At 45.2% G+C, this 18,721-nt stretch overlaps 1 protein-coding gene across 10 annotated transcripts in view; it reads right to left on the reverse strand.

Moving 5' to 3' along the window:
• Positions 1–18,721, reverse strand: part of mark3a (MAP/microtubule affinity-regulating kinase 3a) — a 224,857-nt gene that overhangs the window by 39,362 nt on the left and 166,774 nt on the right. For 9 of the 10 annotated variants that reach the window (XM_070879326.1, XM_070879329.1, XM_070879322.1 and 6 more), the window contains 2 exons: positions 17,639–17,875; positions 12,644–12,763 (listed from right to left, as the gene is read on the reverse strand). In XM_070879326.1, the coding sequence (XP_070735427.1) occupies positions 12,644–12,763; positions 17,639–17,875 (357 nt within the window). Of the gene's footprint in view, positions 1–5,922; positions 5,962–12,643; positions 12,764–17,638; positions 17,876–18,721 lie in introns of those variants that run through there. The other variant, XM_070879328.1, reaches the window with a different exon arrangement.

Genomic DNA, 18,721 nt, shown 5'->3' on the forward strand with positions numbered 1-18,721 from the left:
CCACCTCCTCCTCTCTCTCCCCCCCACCCCCTCCTCCTCCTCTCTCCCCCTCCCCCCTCCTCCTCCTCCTCCTCCTCTCTCCCCCTCCCCCCTCCTCCCCTCCCCTTCCTCCCCCAGCACGCTGTTGGTGGACTCGCGGTGCTGCAGTAGGCAAGTAAAAATAATTTTTTATTTATTTATTAAATGATTTAAAAAAAATTTTTTTTGATTGATTTATTAGTTATTATTGATGATGGCTTTTTATTTGTAAAAGTGAAGTGTTTAATGTTTGTAAACTTCCCTCCCCACCCATCTTTCATTCCCGACCCCTGATTTCTAAGTGTAGGCAAGATTTTTCTGAGCGTACAAAAATCGACACTTACTCCATTCTAAGTTAGTTTGGAGTAAGTTTTCACTGCCTAAACTTACAAAACAGGCGTAAGTGGCTGGACATGCCCCTTTTTGAAAAAAAATCTGTTCTAAAATGAAACTATTCTAACTGACTAGAACTGGAGCAAACTAAATGCCGAGAATTGCAATTTCTAAGATGCTCCATTCTAAACTAGTTGCTCAAAAAAAATAGGAGCAACTCAGGCCGAAACTTGAGCCCAGAGTCTTTCAGAGAAGAATCGATTTTTTGCGTCAGTCATCTCGCAAATGTCAAGGCCATCGTCCATCAAAACAAAAAGATCAAATTCCTCCCCCACTAAAACTGCTGCAAATCCTTTCAACAACCTCAGCTTCGACTGGGTTATTATTCTGGCTAGAAACTAAATCGCAGTTTCTAAAGCAGTTACTGATGCAGCTAGAAGTCACTACATTCGAAGCTCGACTGGATAAATGCGTAGCATCCAACACTCTAGCGCTTTCTAAAACCTGTGCAACAACAGTTTCCTCAGTGGAATCTAAAATAGAAGGTACCTTGTGCAAGAATTGCTTCTTGTGGTGTTGCTTCATGCTATGAATGACGCCTTGGTCCAGGGACAGGATGGTGGAAGTGGAGATAGACACTGCAAATTGAACCCTCAAATGTGAAAGATTAAGGGCTCAGTTTTACCCAATGCCGTTTTTTGGCGTATTGCCAGAGTTACACCCATTTTTCTTGGCCCCAACTACTCCAAAAAAAAAAGTAGCAAGTTTCCCCGTTCTATTTTTCGAAATTGGCATCATGCAGCCTTTCCTGTAGCCTCAGTGGGTGGAGCCTAATGTCTGCGCTGAAAAAGTGATGCCACCCCTTCTGTGCAGGCACGAAAAAAAAAGGACGTTTTTGACATGATTCCTATGGGTGCGCATGCCCAGTACAGCTCCCGGTCTGCATTTGGCCAGATCCAGATGCATAGAATGAAAGTGCAGCTGTAACCTTTACTTCAACTGACAAAGCAATCCTACTGATGAAAGCAGACCTGCAACCTACCAACTCATAGATCTCAGTTGCAACTTCTTTGCGGAAACGCAGCTTTCTGACACAGTCTGCATCACTCAGGTGCGGGTACAAACGTCTGTCTCGATATACCAAACGTGGATAAGGCCTCCTGCCCATCACCCTACGTGCTCTGAGGTTCCTCATGCGATGACGTTGAATCAACTGTCTCCTCTGCAGCACCATCATGCCGAAGGCTTGCACAATATACGGCTGTTGTGTATGGAGAAAGAGTCAGACTGAACACTGTGAGCTCAAAGTAAAGTGTGACCGTAGTCTTTTATTGCAGGTCTCCAGAGTGCCTCTCCAACCTGTGAAGCCTTCTTAAATACCTGTGCTCCCAAGGGATTATGGGATCCCGTGGGACTCCAGGGAATGAGCCCTCTGGTGGCTGTACAGAGTAAATACAAGTCCCCATATGTAACAACATTCCCCCCCAAAGTCAATAGTGTAACTACAATGTGAGTCGATCTGGGGCCCTCCTTGCCCTGGTTGATCGTCTCGGTGTGAAAGTTGTTGAATCATTTGTTGGGCCCTCCCTGGGCTGCTGTGCAGCTAGCCTTGCTGGGCTGCCTGGTGTGTTGGGCCCTGCAGGGCTGCTGTGGATGATGGGTTCTGCTTCGTAATCAACCGTGGTGTCAGTTGCCACTGGTGTGTGTGTTGGGGGATCAAAAAAGGTAGGGTCCAAGGTGGGTTGCTCAGGGTAGTCCGCGAATCTGAGTTTGATTTGGTCCAAGTGTTTCCAGTGAATGAGTCCATTTGAAAGTTTGACCCAAAACACCCTGCTCCCCTCTTTGGCCACGACAGTGCTGGGAAGCCACTTGGGACCTTGTCCATAATTTAATACAAATACAGGATCATTGATTTCAATCTCGCGTGACACATTTGCGCTATCATGGTATGCACTTTGTTGAAACCGCCTGCTCTCTAACCTGTTTACGTAGATCAGGGTGAACTATCGAGAGCCTTGTCTTAAGTGCTCTTTTCATGAGCAGTTCAACAGGTGGGATCCCAGTGAGTGAGTGTGGTCTCGTGTGGTAGCTAAGCAGGACTCAGGATAGGCGAGTCTGCAGTGAGCCTTCAGTTACTCTCTTCAAGCCTTGCTTGATGGTTTACACTGCTATCTCTGCCTGACCATTGGATGCTGTTTTAAACAAGGCAGATGTGACATGGTTGATCCCGTTACGGGTAATGAATTCTTTGAACTTAAATCATGGCCCGTTGTCGCTCACCAGGATATCGAGCAAGCCGTGTGTGGCAAACATGGCCCGCAGGCTTTCAGTGGCGGCAGCGGATGTGCTAGCCAACATTATCTCACATTCAATCCACTTGGAGTGTGTGTCTACAACCACAAGGAACATTTTACCCAAGAACGGGCCTGCATAGTCGACGTGTACCCTAGACCACGATTTGGAGGGCCAAGACCATAAACTTAGTGGCGCCTCCCTGGGTACATTGCTTAACTGCAAGCATGTATTACATCTATGAACGCAGGACTCTAGGTCTGCATCAATACCGGGCCACCACACGTGGGATCTGGCTATCGCTTTCATCATTACGATGCCTGGGTGGGTGCTGTGGAGGTCATTGATGAAGGTGTCTCTGCCCTTCTTGGGAACCACTACTCGATTGCCCCTCAGAAGGCAGTCTGCCTGTAGAGACATTTCATCTTTGCGCTGCTGGAATGGCTTTATCGCTTACTGCATTTCCACTGGGACACTGGACCAGCTCCCGTGAAGCACACAGCTTTTGACTATAGATAATAAGGGGTCCTGGCTTGTCCAGGTTTTGATCTGCCGGGCAGTGACAGATGGATTGCTCATTCTCAAATGCTTCCATAGCCATGGCTAGATCTGCGGGCTGCGCCATTTCCACCCCCGTGGTGGGCAATGGCAGCCTACTGAGAGCATCGGCGGAGTTTTCTGTGCCTGGCCTGTGGCGGATGGCTTAGTCGTATGTGGACAACAAGAACACCCTTCTCTGGATGCGGGCCGATTCGTTGGTATTTATCCATTTACTCTCGGAAAACAGGGATATAAGTGGCTTATGGTCAGTTTCCAATTCGAATTTTAGCCCAAACAGGTATTAATGCATTTTTTTTTAACCCCATAGACACACGCTAACGCTTCTTTTTCAATCATGCTGTCGGCTCTCTCGGCCTTAGACAGACTCCTGGATGCATAAGCAACAGGTTGCAGTTTCCCGAAATCATTAGCTTGTTTCAATACACACCCGACGCCATATGATGACGCATCACATGCTAGTACCAAACGCTTACATGGATCATACAACACAAGCAATTTGTTTGAGCATAACAATTTTCTTGCTTTTACAAAGGCATTTTCTTGGCTTTTTCCCCAAACCCATTCGCCCCCTTTCCATAGTAAGACATGTAGTGGTTCTAGCAGGGTGCGGAGACCCGGTAAGAAGTTACCAAAATAGTTCAAGAGTCCCAGAAATGACCGCAGCTCCATCACGTTGTGTGGCCTCGGTGCGTTCTCTGTTGCCTCCGTCTTCGTGTTGGTGGACCTGATGCCGTCCGCCGCAATCCTCCTTCCCAGGAACTCCACTTCAGGTGCTAGGGAAACGCACTTCGGGCGTTTTAACCTGAGCCCCACGCGGTTGAGTCGACTAAGAATGTTCTCCAGGTTCTGCAGGTGCTCGACTGTGTTCCAACCTGTGACCAAGATGTCATCCCGGAAGACCACGGTGTGCGGGACCGACTTCAGTAAACTTTCCATGTTTCTCTGGAATATTGCCGCCACTTATCGGATTCCAAACGGGCATCTGTTATAAACAAAAAGACCTTTGTGCGTGTTGATGCAGGTGAAGGCCTTCGCTGATTCCTCCAGTTCCTACGTCATGTAGGCTGAAGTCAGATTCAGCTTCGTGAACGTCTTTCCTCCCGCCAGCGTTGTAAAGAAGTCGTTGGCTTTTGGTAGTGGGTATTGGTCCTGCAGGGAGAAACGATTGATAGTTACTTTGTAATCGCCACAGATTCTGCCTGTGCCGTCTCCCTTGAGGACTGGGACAATAGGACTGGCTCGCTCGTTGAACTCAACTGGTGAAATGATGCCCACTTGTTGCAGCCGGTCTAGCTCGATCTCTACCCTTTCCCTCATCATGTACGGTACTGCTCTCGCCCTGTGATGGATGGGTCGCGCCCCCGGAATTAGGTGGATCTGCACTTTTGCTTCTTGGAATTTCCCGATGCCTGGTTCGAACAGTGAAGGAAATTTGTTTAAGACCTGGGCACATGAAGTGTCGTCAGCTGGCGATAGCGTTCGGACGTCATCCCAATTCCAGCGTATCTTTCCCAACCAGCTCCTGCCGAGCAGCACGGAACGATCGCCCGGTACCACCCAGAGTGGTAGCTTGTGCACCGCTCCATTGTAGGAGATCTTTACGATAGCACTGCCGATACAGGAATCAGTTCTTTAGTGCAAGTTCTTAGTCTCGTGCGAACTGGAGTTAAGACTGGCCTTGAGGCCTTGTTGCACCACAACCTTTCGAAAGTCTTTTTGCCCATGATGGACTGGCTCGCGCCCGTGTCCAGCTCCATTGACACTGGGAGTCCATTTAGTTCAACATTCAGCATTATCGTGGGACAATTCATGGTGCATGTGTGCACCCCATGTACCTCTGCCTCCTCTATATGAGGCTCTGGTTCGTAGGGATCCTCCGTGGATCCTCTGCAATGTGGTGGTCTGCAGGTTTAACAGCTCGCCTGCATACTCGTTGGAGGTGTCCCATGGTTCCACAGCCCTTGCAAACGTATCCTTTGAATCGGCATGAATGGAAACTATGATCACTCCCGCAGCACCAACAAGGTGTTAATGGCCTTGCATTCATCACCCTTAATGGTGGACTCAGACATCTGTGGACGTGTAGCTGCAGATATGTGTGACCTGCCCTGTATGTTACGGTTTGAAAACAACATCACTTTGTTCACAGTATTTGTAGCAGCACTTGTGTGCTGAGAGATTTGCTTAGTATTGTCACTGGTGGCAATGAACGCCTGGGCTATCGCAATGGCCTTACTTAAGATTGGGGTCTCTAGTCAAAAGCTTGCGAAGTATGGTTTCATGGCCAATGCCAAGTATGAAAAAGTCTCTGAGCATGTGCTCCAAATTCGCAATGTCCTGCAAGGCATCTCAGCTCGGCGACATAACTCGCCACTTCCTGGCCTTCAGACCTTTTGTAGGTGTAGAACCAGTACTTTGCCATCAGAACGCTTTCCTTCGGGTTCAAATGCTCTCGGACCAGTGTGCACAAATCGTTGTACAATTTCTCCGTGGGTTTCGCTGGAGTGAGCAGATTCTTCATGAGGCCATACGTTGGTGCCCCACAGATGGTGAGGAGGATCGCTCTACATTTGGCAGCGCTCTCTTTCCCATCTAGCTCGTTGGCCACGAAGTATTGGTCGAGTCGCTCCACAAAAGTTTCCCAATCATCTCCCTCCAAAAATTTCTCCAGGATGCCCAATGTTCTCTGCATCTTTGGGTTCGCTATCTGTATCTCGTTGCCAGTTGTTGTGTATGGAGAAAGAGTCAGACTGAACACTGTAAGCTCAAAGTAAAGTATGACCGTAGTCTTTTATTGCAGGTCTCGAGTGCCTCTCCAACCGGCGAAGCCTTCTTAAATACATGTACTCCCAAGGGATTATGGGATCCCATGGGACTCAGGGGAATGAGCCCTCTGGTGGCTGTACAGAGTAAATACAAGTCCACATATTATAACAATGGCATTGTCAGTATTACCTCCATGATTAAATTGTACCTTTGCAAGAAGCTCAAAACGACAGGCAGGACAAGGTTCTTTGTTCTCTCTCCCCAAGGTCGATGTCCAAGTATGGACCACATCCAGGTCAGAGCAGGCGCACTGATCGGGACCCCCACCCCCGCCAGGCTTCATTTGATGCGTAGTGTGGCTTCTCATGCCTTCTGTTCACCTTCCACAGCCCCCCCACCCACTCCAGGCTTCGTGTTCGGGCGAGAAACCGATTCTGCCGGCCGACCCTCGAGCCCGGTTTGGATACGTTCGGTGATGTCATGTCAGTTTAAAAAAAAATGAAAACTTAAAGAATTCCATTAAACTTTCATTTCTGTGTTTTAAGTTTTAAAAATTTAAGCTTGATTATGGATGTGTGTTCTTGACTCCCTCCAAAACTTCGCATAAAAATAACGGCGTCTTTCTGCGCCAATTTTTTAATGTGCGCTGGTTTTTCTTAAGTGCCCAGAAGGTTTTTCAGGAGTGGTCACATACGCCGTCCTGGGATAAATTTAAATTGGCCAAACTTCCATAATTGTGGAAAACTGGCGCAGACATCAGGTTACGCCCCATATGATGCAAAAAAAAACTTAATCTAAACAAATCGTAACTAACTGAGTTGCGCTAGCATACAAAGATTGGGGAAACTTGGATTTTTCAAATTTAGGCCAAAAACAGTGGCTCGCGCCAAAAAAACGATGCAAATCACTGGGGAAAATTGAGCCCCTAGAGTTAAATCATCACAAGTGGCATTATCCATCAAAAGCAACACCGTCTTGTGCCACTTTCTCATCCTGGTATTGAACGGCCGCAGCAACTTTATGTCAATTCTTTTCATTCTCCAAGTATTAGCGCTGCTTTCATCATAAGTTGGTAAAACTTTCACATTTCTAAAACAAGGGTTCTTGGTTGTCCAAGCCCGTTTGGTTAGCACACAACAACGATGCAAGACGTTCTTTTCTTACTTTGCCACCACTCTCTCCCTTTTTTTGCATATGTAGGATCAGGCAGGACATGATAGAAAAGTCCAGTCTCATTGCAATTGTATATGGATTGATACTCCAACAAACCCAGCACACTTCCTCAGTCCATACACCAGCAGCAGGTTGGTCATTGTCCACTTCCTCACCACGCAGCTCTTTGTCTACATGGTTGTGTCTCACTTTCCAGCGGCACAGGAATCCATTTTATGCTTCAAAGCTTTCCATGCCGAGTTCTTTGGCAAGCTAATTAGCTTTAGCGCTTTCCAACAGCTGTCAAAAAGGAATTGCTGAACCCTTCTGTGATTAATAACCCACCTAAATAGCGGGTCATCAACAGTACATCTTGCTTTCTGACCTACATTGGCTCCTGGTTAAGCAATGCCGCGATTTTGAAATGCTCATCCTTGTTTTCAAATCACTCCATGGCTTCGCCCCTCCCCATCTCTGTAATCTCCTCCAGCCCCACAACCCCCTGAGATATCTAATTCTGGCCACTTGAATGTCCTTGATTTTAATCACTCAACCATTTGTGGCCGTGACCGTGTCTTCAGCTGCCTAGGTCCAAAGCTCTGGAATTCCCTCCGTAAACCTATCTGCCTCTATTTCATTTTCCCCCTTAAGACGCTCCATAAAACCTATCTCCATCTTCCCTAATTTCTCCTTCTGTGGCTCGGTGTCAAATTTTGTTTTAGAACACTTCTGTGAAGTGCCTTGGGACATTTTACTACGTTAAAGATGCTAAATAAATACAAGTTGTTGTTCATGCTTCCAGTTCCTATCACGATTCCCATTTCTTTCGCAGTTCTTCAAGACATTCACTTTTATTTCGGAATTCTAGAAACCTGAGATTTAGAAATGCCATGCTTCTGTATGACGAGCTCTCAAACTTCAATTCCTTCACATGGTTCAAACATCAAGTTGCTCGAGCAGCAACAAGTCATGGCGATGTTTTAGTTGAGCCATCCTGAAAAACAATTTATCTTACACACAAGACTAACATTAGAGATGATTGAAAACCAGGTCACACTGGGTTTTAAGCACGTTGACCAACTAACCCAGAAAGATTGAAAAATAAAAGCTTCTGGTTAAAAGGTGAAAGGTCTTGCTAAAACAAAACTTCTGCCTGCCACAATTGCATACAAGTAGGAATTGCAATAAATTAAATTACAATACCAGAAATTTTTCACAATTGGAAGTATAGAGGGGAAAAAAAAAAAAAGGACTATAAAATGGGTTGTGTGAAAACGGAAATTGCAATTAAGTCTGATGCAAATAAGCGGGTATGAATATATTTTCAAGTTTGGTAATACAGATGCAGCGTCCAGAATCCGGAATCCTCGAGACCGAGGCCGTTCCGGATTCCATGTTTTCTGGACCTTGGAACATCATTCTGATGTCATGAATCTGGAAACACCAGAGTCCAGGATCGGGTATTTCCAGATTTCGGAACGTCAGAAAGGGGGAGGAGGGTGCTCACCGAGGAGCTGTTTGGCCCACCAGTCCCGTCGATGAGGTCGTAGGACGGTCCCAGCCGCCGCCGAGGAGCTGGTGTTCGGGCGGGCCCCGCCGAGGAGCTGGTGTTCGGGCGGGCCCCGTCGAGGAGCTGGTGTTCGGGCGGGCCCCGTCGAGGAGCTGGTGTTCGGGCGGGCCCCGTCGAGGAGCTGGTGTTCGGGCGGGCCCCGTCGAGGAGCTGGTGTTCGGGCGGGCCCCGTCGAGGAGCTGGTGTTCGGGCGGGCCCCGTCGAGGAGCTGGTGTTCGGGCGGGCCCCGTCGAGGAGCTGGTGTTCGGGCGGGCCCCGTCGAGGAGCTGGTGTTCGGGCGGGCCCCGTCGAGGAGCTGGTGTTCGGGCGGGTCAGTCTCGAGGTAAGGGCAGCGGCGGCGAGGCGAGGCAAAGGGCGGTGATGCAAAGCAAAGGACGGTGAGGTGAGGCCAGAGGTCAGGCAGCGGCAGGACTGCGAGGTCGGCGGGTCCGGATTCCGGACGACCCTGTATCACTCGGAATTCCGGATTTTGGACGCTGCATCTGTACGGAAACGTCAGTGACTCAGGAGTTTTAGTATTTTGCAGATATTTGTTTCCATTGATAAAATCTGAATAGTGCTCCATGCATCAGAAGATATCAAAGTCTAGTTAGATTGTGATCAAAATAGAATTAATGTGAATTTACATTCACTAATCAATTCATATCTGCTTTCTCGAAATGAAACTATTATATGAAAACAAGCAACCCTCTCCGGACCCCATGAAGTCTCATGGCATCAGGTCAAGCATGGACAAGGAAACCTCCTGCTGATTGCCACCTACCACCCTCCCTCAGCTGATAACCAGTATTCCTCCATGTTGAACAGCACTTGGAAGAATCACGCAGAGCAGCAAGGGGACAGAATGTACTTTGGCTGGGGGACTTCAATGTCCATCACCAAGAGTGGCTCTGTTGAAAACTACTGACTGAGCTGGCAGAATCTTGAAGGACATGGCTACCAGACTGCGCCTGCGACAAGTGGAGAGAGAATCAACACGAGGGAAAAACCTACTTTACCTCGTCCTCACCAATCTACATTTTGCAGATACAGCTGTCCATTACAGTATTGGGACCACCGCACAGTCCTTGTGGAGATGAAGTTCGGTCTTCACCACGAGGGCACCCTCCGTCGCGTTGTGTGGCACTACTACTGTACTAAATGGGATAGATTCAGAACATATCTACCAGCTCAAAACTGGGCATCCATGAGATGCTGTGGGCCATCAGCAGCAGTATTCCATCACATTCTGCAACCTCATGGCCCAGCATATCCCTCACTCTACCATAAACATTAAGCTAGGTGAACAACCCTGGTTCAATGAGGAGTGTAGAAGAGCATGCCAGGAGCAGCAGCACCAGGTGTACCTAAAAATGAGGTGCCAACCTGCTGAAGCTGCATCACAACGGAAATAGCATGCTTATAGACTATGTGAAACAATGGAAGCAGCATGCTATAGACCGAGCCAAGCGCCCACAACCAACGGATCTGATCAAAGCTCTGCAGTCCTGCCACATCCAGTCATGAATGGTGGTGGACCATTAAACAACTGATGGGAGGCGGTGGCTCCATGAACATCCCCATCCTCAATGATGGCGGAACCCAGCACGCGAGTGCAAAAGACAAGGCTGAAGCGTTTGCAACCATCTTCAGCCTGCCATCTTGGCCTCCTCCCGAGGTTCCCACCATCACAGAAACCAGTCTTCAGTCTGTTCGATTCAATCCGCGTGATCGAGAAATGGCTGAGTGCATTGGATACAGCAAGAGTTGTGGGCCCTGACAATAGACCGGCTGTCATGCTGAGACTTGTGCTCCAGAACTAGCCGCGCCTCTAGCCAAGCTGTTCCAGTACAACTACAACACGATCATCTCCCCAACAATGTGGCAAACTGCCTAGGTATGTCCTGTCCACAAAAAACAGGACAAATCCAATCCGGCCAATTACTGCCCCATCAGCCTACTCTCAATCAGCAGCAAAGTGATGGGAAGGTGTTGTCGACAGTGCTATCAAATGGCACTAACGCACCAATAACTTGCTCACTGATGCCCAGTTTAGGTTCCGCCAGGACCAATCGGTTCCAGACCTCATTACAGATTTGGTCCAAACATCGACAAAAAAAGCTGAATTTCAGAAGTCAGGAGAGGGTGACTGCCCGTGACATCAAGGAGTCCTAGCAAAATTGAAGTCAATGGGAACCAGGGGAAATATTCTCCACTGGCTGGAGTCATACCTAGCACAAAGGAAGATGGTTGTGGTGGTTGGAGGCCAATCATCTCCGCCCCAGGACTACATTGCATGAGTTCCTCAGGGCAGTGTCCTCAGCCCAACCATCTTCAGCTGCTTCAATGACCTTCCCTCATCAGAAGGTCAGAAGTGGGGATGTTCACCGATGATTGCACAGTGTTCAGTTCCATTCGCAATTCATAATGAAGCAGTCTATGCCTGCATGCAGCAAGACCTGGACAACATCAGGCTTGATAAGTGGTAAGCAATCTTCATGCCTCACAAGTTCCCAGGCAATGACTATCTCCTACAAGACAGGGTCTAACCACCGCCCCATGACATTCAATGGCATTACCATCTCCAAATCCCTTGACATCCTGGGAGTCACTATTGACCAGAAACTTAACTGGACCAGCCACATAAATGCTGTGGCTACAAGAGCAGGCCAGCTATTGGGTATTCTGCAGCGAGTGTCTCACTTCCTGACTCCCCAAAGCCTTTCCACAATCTACAAGGCACAAGTCAGGAGTGTGATGGAATACTCTCCACTTATCTGGATGAGTGCAGCTCCAACACTACTCAAGAAGCTCAACACCATTCAGTACAAAGCAGCCCTCTTGATTGGTACCTCATCCATCACCTTAAACATCGCCTCTCTCCACCACCAGTGCACCGTGGCTACAAGATGCACTGCAGCAATTCACCAAGGCTTCTTCAATGGCGCCTCCCAAACCCATGACCTCTACCACCTAGAAGGACATGGGCAGCATTCGCATGGGAATACAATTACCTCCAAGTTCCCCTCCAAGGCACACAGCATTCTGACTTGGAAACATATCAGCATTCCTTCATAGTCGCTGGGTCAAAATCCTGGAAGTCCTTCCCTAACAACACTATGGGACTACCTTCACCACATGGTGTGTAGTGATTCAAGAAGGTGGCTCACCACCACTTTCTCAAATGCAATTAGAAATGGGCAATAAATGCTGGCTTTGCCTGCGACGCCCACATCCCAGGAATGAAAAATGATACCGCCTGCAATAAAGGTGTGTATAGATAATTTTGCAGAAATCGAATTTTATTAAAAAGTTAGAATGCTGAAATTCTATTTCTGTACTTATCTGGTACAGTCTGTCCACAAATGTGGGGCTACTTTTGTAGTGCAATGGGTTTGTTGATTAATTGCATTGAAGACCCATTTTCTATCTTCTCTGCTCCTCAACCCACCCTAATCTCTTCCCCACTTTCGGAATACTTTCACCTTGCATTCTTTTACAATTTTGTTTCAGTCTGTATTCCTCGTGCTAATTTTAAGTATGCCTGCATGAAAGTGAAGACTGCACATTTTTTTTTAAAAAGTAGCCTACTCTAATGCATCCCTTCCCATATGTTAATATTGATATAATGCAGCAAAATGTGTGCAATAGAAAAACATGTTTGTCTACTTGGCTACAATTATATTTTAATATTGTTAAAACATTTATGGAAAGAATTGTAAGAAAGACAAAGGAGTATATGAACGCAATGTTTTCAGTAATTAAATATTTTTAAGGGCAGTTCAACAATAGAACTTCATCACAATCTGTGTATCTGAAAAAATGTTGACCACTTCACAAACTTTGTTACATTCTATCAATGCTTCATTTTATTATGGTGATGTTAGTTTTCATGGATACGTGCCTGAATAGTGGTATGGCAAAATTCCACCATTCCAGAAAGACAAAAATAATACAATCTCGGTTTCTTACCTCTAGTGTACCTCTTTTAGAAGGATTGAGCACCAGAAAGCGCTTAAGGAGGTTTTCACAATCTGTAGACATGTAAAAAGGAATCCGGTATTTCCCTCTGAGCACCCTTTCCCTTAGTTCCTTTAACACAAAATTCAACATAATTAACACCTTACTGGATATTGTAGTTACCTCTTGAATTTAATAAAGAAATCAAAGTGCCTCTGAATTATAGCTTTTATGTAACAATTTATTGCTTGAATTTGTAATTTTTCCAACTCCTTACTCTAGGAGCTCCAAGGTCACCTCAGCACAGTCTCGGACCAAACGTTGAACCTTTCTAAGCAGTGTGCTCAGTAAAACACCCCAAGTGGTATATTTACCCAGTATGCCATCAGGAGAGCTCCAGCAATTTAAAATGTAAAGGAAAAGTTAAATAAATATACATACATTAGTTATCCATTGATGTGCATATTGTTGCTTTATTATTTTTTTTTTTAATTAAAAACATTCATGCAACCCTATTTAACTTAGAAACTTAGAAAACAGGCACAGTAGTACGTCATTCGGCCCTTCGAGTCTGCACCGCCATTCAATATGATCATGGCTGATCCTCTATCTCAACACCATATTCCCACTTTTCCCCCATACCCCTTGATGCCTTTTGTTTCTAGAAATCTATTTATCTCCCTCTTAAATATATTCAGTGACGTGGCCTCCACAGCCTTCGGTGGTAGAGAATTCCACAAATTCACCACCCTCGGAGTGAAAAAAATTCTCCTCATCTCGGTCCTAAATTTCCTACCCCGTATCCTGAGACTGTGACCCCTTGTTCTAGACTTCCCAGCCAAGGGAAACATCCTCCCCGCATCCAGTCTATCCAACCCAGTCAGAATTTTACAAGTTTCAATGAGATCCCCTCTCATTCTTCTAAACTCGAGTGAATACAGGCCAAGTCGACCCAATCTCTCCTCATACGACAGTCCTCCCATCCGAGGAATCAGTCTGGTGAACCTTCGCTGCTCTCCCTCTATGGCAAGTATATCCTTTCTTGGGGAAGGAGACCAAAACTGCACACAATACTCCAGGTGCAGTCTCACCAAGGCCCTATATAACTGTAGTAAGACATCCTTGCTCCTGTACTCAAATCCTCTTGCGATGAAGGCCAACATACCATTTGCCTTCCTAACTGCTTGCTGCACCTGCAGGTTTGCTTTCAATGACTGGTGTACAAGGACACTTCCCAAGCCATCACCATTTAAGTAATACTTTGTCCTTATGTTTTTCCTACCAAAGTGGATAATTTCACATTTATCCATGTTATACTGCATCTGCCACGTGTTCGCCCACTCACTCAACCTATCTAAATCGCCTTGCAGCATCTTTGCATCCTCCTCACAACTCACAATCCCACCTAGTTTTGTGTCATCAGCAAACTTGGAAATATTACATTTGGTTCCCTCATCCAAATCATTTATATATATTGTGAATATCTGGGGCCTGTGGTACCCCACTAGTCACTGCCCGCCACCCCGAAAAAGACCCGTTTATTCCTACTCTCTGTTTCCTGTCAGTTAATCAATTTTCAATCCATGCCAATACATTACCCCCAATCCTTTGCGCTTTAATTTTCCAGTTCCTTCAGTAACTAGTAGAGAAACATCATAGATGATCAACCAGCACAGGGATTTTTTTGGATCAAATTAGTTCAATATCAGAGTCAGTTCAATCAGACTTCCTAGAAACTGAGTGTGCATCTTTTACCTGTATACATGTAGTCAAGGCTTCTGCTGAGGACAGGAAATAAGCAATTACTGGTGCATTCCAGAATAAGGTATTATATACAAAAGAATGGAATGGGGGGGGGGGGGAAGGGGGAAGAGAGCTGGCATGGAGAAAGAGCTAGCCAAAATGGCTGCACAATAGCCATCCATTCCACAATGTGTGCAAATCTTATTTGCAGGTGGACGTTCAAAGAATGAGTACAAATCTATAGAAGGAACTTAAACTGTAAATAACTTAGCGTTGATTCACCAGGGTGCTCTTAGGGATGGGAAACTGTATTTATGAGGAAAGACTTGAAATCCTGGGATTATTTCCACTGCACCAGAAAGAGGAAACAGGAGATTGACTAGATGCTTTTAAAATTAGAAAAGGAAAGACAATGGGCCCAAGTTTCCACAGGATAAAAAACGGGCGCCCCTCTGAGCTGGGCGCCCGTTTTTCGCGCCTAAAACGGCGCCAGAAAAAAAACGCGCTATTCTCGAGCGCTTTGCAGCTCCTTGTCTGTTTGGTGCGGCGCCCAGGGGGGTGGAGCCGACACTCGCGCCGATTTTGTAAGTGGGAGGGGGCGGGTAGTATTTAAATTATTTTTTTTCTTGCGTTGGAGTGTTCGCGCATGCTCAGTGGAGTGTTCGCGCATGCTCAGTATGAAGAAAACATTGGCACTCGGCCATTTTTGTAGTTCTTTGTAGCTGTTTAATTTTTGAAATTTTTTTAATAAAAACACATTGCCATGAGCACATCAGCACGGAGGCTTCCCTTCTCACAGTCTCCTTCCCCTCCGCGGCAACAAGCCACTGTCTCCTTCCCCTCCCTCCCCTGCGTGGCAACAAGCCGCTGTCTCCTTCCCCTCCCTCCACGGCAACAAGCCGCTGTCTCCTTCCCCTCCCTCCCCTGCGCGGCAACGAGCCGCTGTCTCCTTCCCCTCCCTCCCCTGCGCGGCAACAAACGGCGGTTTCCTTCGAACGATGGCTGAAGCACTTTCACACAGGTAGGAAGATGGTTTATTTAATCTTTTCTTTGCTTATAAATGTTTATTCAGGTTGGATTTATTTGTATAATATTTGTAGAAGTATAAATAAGGATTGATTGTAGAATTTAATGACTTCCCTTCCCCCCCTCCCCCCTTGTTCTGCACGCCTAATTTGTAACCTGCGCCTGATTTTTTAATGTGTAGAACAGGTTTTTTCAGTTCTACAAAAATCTTCACTTGCTTCATTCTACTTTAGTTTGGAGTACGTTTTCACTGTGGAAACTTTGAAATCAGGCGTCAATGGCCGGACACGCCCCCTTTTGAAGAAAACATTCTGTTCTGAAGTAGAACTGTTCTACCTGACTAGAACTGCAGAAAATAAAATGTGGAGAATTGCGATTTCTAAGATAGTCCGTTCTCCACCAGTTGCTCCTAAAAATCAGGCGCAAATCATGTGGAAACTTGGGCCCAATATACTGTGGTTAGGGAGTCAATGACAAGTAATCATCAATTTAAAATAGTCACGAATGAAGGGAGGAGAAGATGGGATGATTTTTTTTTAAAAAAACAGAGCGTTGTTAAAGCAGGGAAGGATTTGCCACAGAAAGTAGTTGAGGTAAAGACCATTGTATTTTTTAATGGCAGAGTAAACAAACACTTGAAGCAGGGGGAGATACAGGGCTGTGGAGAGAGTTCAAGGCAGTGGGATTTGGTTTGTTCATGCAAGATCTAGGATGGACAAAATGAGCCAAATGGCCTCGTTCTGTGTTGCAAACTTCTATGATGGTTCTTTTTGTGGACAGCATTGTATGACTAGTATTTTCTGCAAGGAATCTCATCAACTGTACAATTTCATTTGCAGTCAGGCTTTTGCAAAGGCAGCACATTATTAGAACAAATAAAAACATTAATCACTATTGTGAAGAAGTACCTAAAGTAGCAATAGATCAGAATGCACCAATGCCTGTTGATTAAAACAGTTCTAAACCAAGGAGTTACTGTGACACCACCTGAAGTTCTGTGCCAATATTAACCAAATCTGCAGCAAACATCCAGCAAATCTTGTAAGTCATTCTAAAGAGGACAAAGCCTAGCTCACAGACACAATGTCAGCTCCTTCTTTTGTCCATGCCCAAATTACTGAATATTACAGTCAATACAAAGAATGGCAATGCTAATTATTGATTGAATTTATCTGTCAGATGTTTATCTATATGGTACTCCTTAAAACTTAAAAAAAAATCTTCTCTATAGAAAAGATGCTGAACAAGTTTGTGCTAAACAAAGATAGATAGTGCTAATGGAGAATTTTGTTATATTATTTTTTTTAAACTAAGTACTTAAGGGCTATTCAAAGACTGCCCCAGTTCTCTGACTAATGCACACATCTCTCCTGTATTACTGTATGACCCAGATTTACACAAGACAGTTATTCTCGGCTTGTTTAATGAAAGAACCTGCATTTGTATACCGCCTTTCACAACCTCAGTATGTCCAAAACGCTATACAGCCAATGAAGTGCTTTTTGAAGTGTATTCACTATTGTAATGTAGGAACCATGGCAGCAAGTTCCCACAAACAGCAATGAGATAACAACCAGGTAAGCTGTTTTAGTGATATTGGTTGAGGGATAAATATTGGCCAGGTCACCAGGGAAAATTCCTCCGCTCTTCTTCGGATAGTGCCATGGAATTTGGGGCCTCAGTTTAATGTCTCATCCGAAAGACGATACACTCCCTCAGTACTGCACGGAGGTATCAGCCTAGATTATGTGCTCAAGTCCCTGGAGTAGGATGTGAACCTATAACCTTCTGACTCAGAGGAGAGTGTGCTACCACTGAGCCACAGCTGACACCGACATACTTAACATTGTGAACATCAAGAACTAAACCATGTGTTTTGACATCAGTTTGGTTAGATGGCAAACTTGGGCCTATAACCCTGTTCTGGTCAATAATGGGTAACATTATAACCCTTTTGTTGGTGCAGAAAGTCACTCTGTGTGCACTAATAAAATTTAATCAAATGTGTTTGTCAATTTATCATGAAGTCTGTCTTGTTACTGAATATAGAACAAGTACAAGTGGCTAGATAGTGAAGTGGTAACTGCTGATGTAACAACCAAGTGATACCAGAAGCTTTTGTTTCATAGTGGTTAGTTTCAAAAGCATTACACAAAGTTAGGCAATAAAATAAAATTGACAAAATCACAATGAGGTCACTTATTTCAAAGTCAAAGTTTAAAAAAAAGTGCGTGTTACCTTCAAGTTCTGTCCATCAAATGGCAATGAACCGCTGACTAATGTGTAAAGTATAACTCCTAAACTCCAAACATCTACTTCAGGCCCATCATATTTCTTCCCTTGGAAGAGTTCGGGAGCAGCATATGGCGGACTCCCACAGAATGTGTCCAGTTTATTGCCAATTGTAAACTCATTGCTGAAGCCAAAATCTGCTATTTTAATATTCATATCTGCATCTAGCAGTAGATTTTCAGCCTAGGTTTAAAAAAAGATAAAGTAAATCATCAAATCATAAATGAAAAATGTGAATAAATTTGATGTTTGCTTTTTCAGGCATCTTATTCAATATATTAAACTACTTTAACAAAAGTAATCTGACAGACGACTTGCTGCTTAGCACCTAAAGGCGATATTTAGTGTGTTATATATATATATATATATATATATATATATATGAGTACTTTGCATCTGTCTTTACCAAGGAAGAAGATGCTGCCAAAGTCATAATGAAAGAGGAGGTAGTTGAGACACTGGATGAGCTAAAAATTGATAAAAAGGAGATACTGAAATGGCTGGCTGGCTGTTCATAAAGTAGTTAAATCACCAGGACCAGATGGGATGCATCCTAGGAAGTAACAGTGGAAATTGCACACATATGTGCACAAATCGTTGAAGGTGACAGGGCAGATTGAGAAAGTGTTTAAAAAAAACACACAGGACCCTGGGCTTTATAAATAGAGGTATAGAGTACAAAAGCAAGGAAGTTATGGTGAACCTTAATAAAACACTGGTTCGTCCTCAACTGGAGTAGTGTGTCCAATTCTGGGCACCGCACTTTACGAAGGATGTGAAGGCCTGAGAGAGGGTGTAGAAACGATTTACAAGAATGGCTCCAGTGATGAGGGACTTCAGTTACGTGGACAGACTGGAGAAGCTGGGGTTGTTCTCCTTAGAGCAGAGAAGGTTGAGAGGAGATTTGATAGAGCGTTCAAGATTATGAGGGTTTTAGACCGATTAGATAGAGAGAAACTGTTCCCAGTGACAGAAGGGTTGAGAACCAGAAAACACAGATTTAAGGTGACTGACAGAAGAACCAAAGAC

The sequence above is a fragment of the Pristiophorus japonicus genome, chromosome 4 (assembly GCF_044704955.1).
Source record: "Pristiophorus japonicus isolate sPriJap1 chromosome 4, sPriJap1.hap1, whole genome shotgun sequence".
NCBI classification, from domain to species: Eukaryota; Metazoa; Chordata; class Chondrichthyes; family Pristiophoridae; genus Pristiophorus; species Pristiophorus japonicus.